The sequence below is a fragment of the Herpailurus yagouaroundi genome, unplaced genomic scaffold (assembly GCF_014898765.1).
Source record: "Herpailurus yagouaroundi ecotype Mexico unplaced genomic scaffold, PumYag 182, whole genome shotgun sequence".
Lineage (NCBI taxonomy): Eukaryota > Metazoa > Chordata > Mammalia > Carnivora > Felidae > Herpailurus > Herpailurus yagouaroundi.
Window position 1 is genome coordinate 49,238,056 of NW_024412413.1, and position 8,493 is coordinate 49,246,548.

General features: G+C 40.8%; 1 protein-coding gene across 1 annotated transcript; it reads left to right on the top strand.

Moving 5' to 3' along the window:
* The first annotated feature begins 3,450 nt into the window (after positions 1–3,450).
* Positions 3,451–7,920, top strand: IL22 (interleukin 22). Its single transcript, XM_040490427.1, has 5 exons — positions 3,451–3,636; positions 4,069–4,134; positions 4,259–4,402; positions 5,306–5,371; positions 7,843–7,920. The coding sequence occupies exons 1-5, from the start codon at positions 3,451–3,453 to the stop codon at positions 7,918–7,920; spliced, it is 540 nt and encodes a 179-aa protein (XP_040346361.1).
* The last annotated feature ends 573 nt before the right edge of the window (positions 7,921–8,493 follow it).

Consider the following 8,493-nt stretch of genomic DNA (forward strand, 5'->3'; position numbering starts at 1 on the left):
GACACTTGAAAATTCACAAGGGAACAGCTGAAGAGAAGGCCTTTCATGATCTGAAATTATTTAGCACCCATTTGTCTCCAGTTGTTTTTTCACAGGAGCAGTTTTATACTGTATCCACAACCTCTCCTAATAATAAGGGTTTTTGAGACTTCTTGTTCAGCAATCCTAGAGCAGGTTTTCACGTTAGCGGGTTTTGGTCAAGTTCACTGAAGCCTAAGATCTTGGCTCCATTAGCACTTTAATATTTATTTATTTATTTATTTATTTGGAGAGCGAAAGTGGGGGAGGGGCAGAGAGAGGGGGACAGAGGATCTGAAGCGGGTTCTGTGGGCTTTGGGCTGACAGCAGGGAACCTGATGTGGGACTTGAACTCACAAACCACGAGATCATGACCTGAGCTGAAGCCGGAAGCTCAACCCACTGAGCCACCCAGGTGCCCCAACGCTATCTTTTTGATGTTTGTCCCTCAGGACTAGATAGTGAACAATACGCATGTTGCTGCTGTTAAAGACTGGTTTGCAATTTTCTGGCACTCTGTTTTTGTTTCACAGCTATTTATTCCCTATTCAGGAATAACAATGAAGCTGGCAAGTAGTACTGCACCAACCCCAACTTTAGAAGTACTGTAAAGGCAGTTCCAAATTACCTCCATGAGTGTTCCCAAAGATATTTAGTGAATTATTTAAATTCACAGATCAACGTCTTTTTTGTTGATTTCTTTTTATGTGTCTGGAGCTGTTTTAAGTATTGGAGATATGAAGATAAAAAAGACTGAGACTCTTCCCTGGGAAGCATATAATTTGATAATGTCAAAATTTATTTTCCCAGAGATCCTGGGTGGCTCAGTCACTTAAATGTCTGACTCTTGGGTTTGGCTCAGGTCATGATCTCATGGTTCGTGGGTTCAAACCCCACATTGGGCTCTGCACTGACAGCATGGAGTCTGCTTGGGATTCTCTCTCTTTCTCCCTGTCTCTCTCTGTGCTCATCCCAAGCTCTCTCTCTTTCTCTCAAAATAAATAAATAAACTTAAAAAACCCTTATTTCGGGGCGCCTGGGTGGCGCAGTCGGTTAAGCGTCCGACTTCAGCCAGGTCACGATCTCGCGGTCCGTGAGTTCGAGCCCCGCATCGGGCTCTGGGCTGATGGCTCAGAGCCTGGAGCCTGTTTCCGATTCTGTGTCTCCCTCTCTCTCTGCCCCTCCCCCGTTCATGCTCTGTCTCTCTCTGTCCCAAAAATAAATAAAAATGTTGAAAAAAAAATTAAAAAAACAAAACAAAACAAAAAAAAAACCCTTATTTCCCATGGGAACAAAATTATGTATGCTGGTCAGATTCCCAGGCAAGCTAACAAAAGACTATTTAATCCATAATATAGAATAAATCAGTGCTAACATAATTATACAGAATTTTGGAAAAAAATGGCCATATCTCATACAATAGGAAATTGGATGAAAAAGAGTTTCCTCATCTTGGACTCATAAACAACCTCAAGCAAACATTTGGAATGGGTGTAGTTTCATGCACTCTCCTGAATCTTCCCTTTTGCATCTTTCTCCTAAGGCACCCTCCCAAATGCTCAGTGTCCTTGTGCTGTTTTAACCCTTCCTGTGGCTCCTCATCTGGGTCTGTGCCATTCTACCAACGCTCAAGATTCAATTACTCGCTTTCCTTCTTCCAGTTCTTCAACATTCCTGATCTTAACTAGTTGGGAGGAGAAAAATCTGAACAAACTAATTTGCACGTTCTTTCCCCTAGCACATGCTCCCCATTCCCACCCTTTGGGAGGGGTTCCAGTTGAGTTTTTAGGTGTTATTTAGAATTCATTGTATTTTTAGGGGTGCCTGGGTGGCTCAGTTGGTTAAGCTTCCTACTCTTGATTTTGGCTTAGGTGATGATCTCACTGCGAGTTTGAGCCCCAAGTTGGGCTCCACACTGTAGGTGCGGAGCCTCTTTGGGGTTCTGTCTCTCTTCTCTTTGCTCCTCCTCTGCTTGTGCTCTCTCTCTCAAAATAATTAAATACACTTAAAAAACTTAAATAAACTTAAAAAAAGAATTCAATGTATTTTTAATAATTCAAAGTCAACATATAACCACTATATTGCCAGGTTCTCTTCCTTAGACATCCATACACATAATAAAAACTGTTATAAGATTTTTGGAGGGGCGCCTAGGTGGCTCAATGGGTGAGCATCCTACTTCGGCTCAGGTCATGATCTCATGGTTTGTGGGTTCGAGCCCCGCTTCGGGCTCTGTGCTGGTGGCTCAGAGCCTGAAGCCTGCTTCAGATTCTGTGTCTCCCTCTCTCTCTGCCCTCCCCCTCTAATGCTTTCACTCTCAAAAATAAATACATTAAAAAATAAATATTTTTGGAAATATTATTTTGAGACTTAACTTGTGTGTTGTTTAGAATGAGAACAGGTAAAATTTTAAGATAAACTACTATAGCCACTGTATTCTTAAAATATTTGCATGTTAAGAAAAATGGCAATTAGATTGTTTAGCATTAAGGTCTCCAAATTTAAACTGATACTGATTATAATTCAATAAAAAATTGTTTTAAGTAATCTCTACATCCACCATGGGGCTTGAACTCATGACCTCAAGATCAAGAGTCACATGCTCCACTGACTGAGCCAGCCAGGCGCCCACCCCTCAATAAAAAATTTTACGATATATTTGCAGCCACCATAATTGTTAATATTTAAAAGTCACAGAATGGGAGGAAAGCAGTGCTAAGATTAGCCAACACTATTATTTTAAAATTTTAAGTCTTCCTCAGGATTCAGCATATTGAAAAAAAGAGATAAAATTAATTTTAAAAATGGGATTATCTCCAAGCTATCATTATTCTTTATTTTAAAGCAGAGGATATAGGACATGGGTCCTTTATTTCTTATCACCTGTAATGAGATAAGAATCTATGAAGCTGGTAGGAAAATGAGTCCACAACCAAAATGTTTACTCAGCTACTACGGAAGATCAAAAACTAGTATGCTGAATCCGGAATCTGCGAAGACAAAGCAATTGTTTTCTTTGAAAAATAAGTGGGGTTTAGAAAATTTCTGGGATTTATCTGTAAAAACACCTTCTGGGCCCTAATAGTGACGTTTTAGGGAAACACTCACATTTCGGGGTGGGAAAAATAGGAGGTAGCGTTTTGTGGGCTCTTCTGGTGGTTAGGTAGTTCTCAGAAGACAGTACTGGAAATTAGATAATTGCTGATGTCATCTTTTTCACAAAAAAACGTGTTCTGGGGGCTATAAAAGCAGCAGCTTTTCCCTTTCCATCACAAGCAGAATCGTTGAAACAGGTAAGTGTTTCAGCAAGCTTGGTTTGAAATGATAACTTCTTGATGCCTCATTGTTTTCCCTTGTAATCTTGCTTCTTGTTCTCTCCACACCAGGTTCTCCTTTTCTAGTCGCCATTTGTTTAAGTTAGAGGTGTCTGCGATGGCCGCCCTGCAGAAACCTGGGAGCTCTTCCCTTATGAGAACTCTGGCCGCTAGCTGCCTCCTTCTCATTGCCCTGTGGACGCAGGGAGGATTGGCTGTGCCCATCAGTTCACACTGCAGGCTCGACGGGTCCAACTTCCAGCAGCCCTATATCACCAACCGCACCTTCATGTTGGCTAAGGAGGTACTCATCTCAAACTCTCTCTCTCTCTTTCACATCTATCTACTTGGAACCTGAGAGTTCCAAAAATTTTCTCCAGGACACTACTAAAATCTTTAGGAACCCATCATCTATCCTCACTGGTAGACCAGAGATTATTTTCTATGTCTCTTTAGAGAATTTTTGGAGATTGGGCTTTACCAGAAGACCTTCCACTTTGGCCTTGAGGATATGTAGGTTGAGCTTTACTCCAAAAAAATCCATTCATTAGCCCACCTGACTTTTGTTTTTCCCTTTACTCCTCTGTGCATTATTTTAAACTCATGCACACATCTGAATTCTTTCTTTAGTCTTCCTGGGGCTGCTCTGGGGAACGTGGATAGAATGCATCTCTACTCACAGACTTTTCTCCTATCTCCCTGACGTCCAGGCACTTTGTCTTTTCTTCTCTTCCAGGCTAGTTTGGCAGATAACAACACAGATGTTCGTCTCATTGGGGAGAAACTGTTCTACGAAGTCAACGTAAGTCATAGTCATGATGAGCAAGGCAGTGTGTCATCCATGGTTATTTGGGCGGTGGTGATGATGGTTTGGATCTTCTGGATGCCCCCTACCATGACCCCTGCTGTTCCACTTTTGCCTGCAGATGGGAGAGCGCTGCTATCTGATGAAGCAGGTGCTGAACTTTACCCTTGAAGAAGTGCTGCTCCCCCAATCTGATAGGTTCCAGCCCTACATGCAGGAGGTGGTGCCCTTCCTGGCCAGGCTCAGCAACAAACTAAGCCAATGTGTGAGTTCTTCTCCTACCCTAACTCCACCCACTCCTAGCCCGCCTTCCCCCCCTTCTTCCCTTTAGAGCCCTTCCACGCCAACCCTCACTGCCCCTACCCAGGCTGGCAGCAAGAGGTGCCTCAGCAACACCATTACAGGAGTGATTTGGAGTCAGAGTGTTTGTTTTTGCTTTAATTGAGTCACATTTTGAATTTATGGTGATGAAGGGTATCTGAAAGACAAGAGCACAGAAGGCTCCTCTGTTCCTGGGAAAAAGCAACTTAAGTTATGTGAGAAGAGAAAGGTGTTGGGAGCTGTAGGAAAAAATGCCTAGATGTGGAAATGGTTCCTCTGAGTAGAGATGGAAGGGATGGGAAAGAGAAAGGGTAATGGAAAGATTTAACATTTGGTGCTGGGTGGGCAAACATGGTTGCCCTTTGGATGCTGCAAGAAGTGACCGAGTCAGAGGTGTATGACCTTGATGGCTCTGAATATTTACAATTTTGAAAAAAGATTGGGGTGGACTGGGTGGAGCAACGGGACTCAGTATTTATTAAGGAGGGCCTACTGTTCACCCAAGACATACTTTATGTCCGTTTCTTGTTCTGAGCGTGCATTTTTCGTGAGGGAGAGTTAGGGTTTTATTCTTCACAGAATTTGCATAAACCACTCCACTCTTTCCACACACTTAAACCTCAGTAGGATTTCCCAAAGGTGGAGAGAGGTCCCATGTAAGGGAAATGACTGGATTTGGGTGTCCAAGGGAATTCAAGAGCTGTGCAAATCTAGGTCACTGGTGAAATCTGGGTCATTGTGGGCAAAATTGCTAAGAACTTTAATTCCAGGTGCATTGTAACGCACCTCGGTTAGGGACACTCAAGTTCATAAAGCTAAAATAAGTGTTTTGGTTTTCATTTTGTAGCATGTTGACAGTGATGACCAGCATATCCAGAGAAATGTGCAAAACCTGAAGGACACAGTGAAAAAGGTACTACTGATAACTATTAATGCTAAATTATTAAAGAGGAGAGACACGTGTCACTTTCTTTTTCTTCCCTTTCTTTCTTTTTTCCCCCTATGGATAATTTTTTACTTGATTCGCCTACCATTGGGTTGATCATTTCGGTGCATATACATAGATGTGTCTGTATATTTATAAATAAGCTTCCCAATTTTGCAAATCCTAGAATCCTAGAACCGGCTGGGAAATTAAGTCTTCTAATCTCATCACCCCATGTTCTGGGCATGGCCAGTAGCAAAGCCAGGGCTACTAGGCAGATCTCCTGAATACTCTATGCAACACTATTTCCAGCAGCAATTTGTGTTGGTTTTAGTTTTATTAATTCTTCAGGAAATTTGAGATTCCTACTAGCGTGTAATCTGAATAGGCACCTGTTCAAAAAACAGAAAAGCACCTGGGGGAAAATTTATTTGAGGTGATTTTTGAAGTCATTGATTTGACGGTTTAAGACTTGGAGAGAGAAGCCCAGAAAAATCATAATAAGAGAGCTGGGCTTATGTAGGGGATGAATCTCTGGAATGATTCATGCTTATATTTAATCATCATTGTACAATACCCAACAGCTGTAGATTTTAATTTAAAAGCAAGAGTGAGCCACCCCTAATTTCTTTTATACAGTTTCAAATAGAATGAAATGTTAGTAATGGCTTTCATGTAGCGAATGAAAGTCTGAACTGGGAATAATCTTTTCTTCCTCTCTCTTTCCCCCTTCCTTTCTGGTCTCCTCCTTCCCTCAACAAATTCCCAGTGAGCATTTATCTTATGTAGGCTACTGTATATTCGAACAGTGAATGATACTGTCACGTGGCCTATTTGGGGAAAAGAACAATAGTAGAAAGCTGAGACTAGCAGTTGTGACTCATCCAAAAACCAGTGGAATGATTACTAGCAGCGAAAGTGATGCTTTTGCAGACAGGCACAGTGATACCTCAGAAGCACGAAAGCTCTAGCCGATGGAATTTTCACTAACAGGTGTAACCTAAATTTTCTTTTCCTTCCCACCTTGGTGTTTCTTAAAAAAAGGATTTCTTCCTGATCATGATTTCACGAATGTGTCTGTTTCTTCCTTGGATAGTGGAAGGCTTTGTAGCCTTTCATTGTGAAGACCAATTCTCTTGTCATATATCGATTACCTCGATGTGGAGGGCTGGATATTAGCATGCCATTGCAAAGAAGTGCTCTGCACTTCTGGTCTGAAAAATCCTGACGTCAGTTTACTTTGTTGGCTTTAGAAAAATGCAGGGTGGGAGAGAAACATCTGACGGTGTTCCATGTGGGGAAACAAATTTTAAAGCATTTTTTTAAATGCATTTTTTAAAACAAATTTTAATCCATTTGGGGAGAATCAACTCTTGCAATGGGGTGCCACCTAGAAGAGCGGTTATGGTATTTTTGTTTTAACCCTGTAGCTCCAGAGAGCATAGGCAAGAGAGGAACATTACCCAGAGGAAGCTCAACACCAGAGATAACTGTTCAACACTGGCTGAAATGGGAGGGCGGTCTTGGAGGTGTTATGTCCCTGCCACTGCAGGTACAAGCAGAGAGCAGGCTGTGGTAGAACGGATGATAGACAGTAGGGCAAGCCAACTTCAAACATTCTTTATAGTCTTGGCAGTCTTTGAGATATAAGAAATATCACTTGGCATTATGTCAAAGGAAGTATGGAAAGGTGGAATGATGGAAGACAAGAGGAAGAGAAAGGAGAACAAAGCAGAGAGGACAATGATGGCTTACGGGTTTCCTTGAAATACTCTAGAGCACATTTAATAGATTAGATGAATTTCAGAGGAGAATGCTTTGAACTTGAATCTGAGTTCTCTCTCTTACGGAGTTTGAAAGCCTCATTTACAGCCTACCCGGAAGGAGGAGGAGAGAAGTGGTGTTATAATGTGTATCTGACTTTCTACTAATTAAAGCAACTGGATGGGACTTATTTGGTATTTTCCCTACAAAAGTGAAAACCTGTTGTTGTTTTCCCCCTTTGTTAAGGAGGTGAGAACAGAAGAAGCTCACGTGTATTGGTAAATGTATAGTTTGGGTACAAAAGTGTGTGAGCTGAGCTGTTATAATTAGGTGGTCATAGACTGTAGTGAGGCTATGAGGGAGGGCAGAGCATAGTGGGGGCATTCAGTCCTGCAGATGTCTGCACAGCTCCCATCCGCTTGCTCTGGTTAGGAAGTGGCTTTAAACAGCTTCATTAGTGTAGATACAACTGAGATTTGATGCCCGTTGGTGCCTTTAAAGTTCAGTTAACCATAATTTTAAGCTCTATGGCAAATCATGTTATATTCCGCTAAAAAGGGTATTGTTATTAGTCTTTTACAAAAGGCAAAACCTTGGTTTTTGTCTCCAGCAACCCAACCATCTTTTTCTAATTTGTTCCTCTTTAAAAAGTATGGTATGAATGCTCAAATACTCATGTGTTCTTATTTTTACAGCTTGGAGAGAGTGGAGAGATCAAAGTAATTGGAGAACTGGATTTGCTGTTTATGGCCCTGAGAAATGCCTGTAATTGAACAGAGCAAAGCTGGAAAATGGAAGACTAACCCTTCTTGCCCCTTAGAAATAACAAGATCCCTTAAAGGTTTCTTTTACCAAAAGGAAAATGGGAAGCCAAACTTTTTAATCATGGGTGGATTCTAAGTAAACCGCTGCTTAGCTTAAAAAAGAGAACAATGTCACCTGTGTCCACAGGATCAGAAGGTAGACCTTCCATGCTTAATGAGAATTATTGATAAAATTTTATTGTGGTTGGTGTTTTATACCCAGAAACTTATTTTTTTTAAAACAATTGTCTACTCCCATAAAAAATATTACTTCCCATTCCTTTAGGGAAAAAAAAAAGCCCTAAATAACTTCATTTCCAGAATCAATATTTATATTTATGAATTTATTTATTGTTGTAAGTACACATTTTATTTATGTCATTTTAATAATATAGATTTATTTATAGAAGTATTACGTGATATTGCTACTTAAGTACAAAGCTAATATTTATGACAATAATTATGGAGCTATGTTTATTTGATCTCAATAAACACTTTGATATCCTAAATCTTGTGGCTTTGTGATTTGTTTCCCTTTAATAT

Coding starts and splice junctions, on each gene's coding strand:
- IL22 (XM_040490427.1), top strand. CDS start 3,451: ATGGCCGCCCTGCAGAAACCTGGGAGCTCTTCCCTTATGAGAACTCTG. Junction 3,637..4,068: donor CCTTCATGTTGGCTAAGGAG/GTACTCATCTCA, acceptor CTTCTCTTCCAG/GCTAGTTTGGCAGATAACAA. Junction 4,135..4,258: donor AACTGTTCTACGAAGTCAAC/GTAAGTCATAGT, acceptor TTTTGCCTGCAG/ATGGGAGAGCGCTGCTATCT.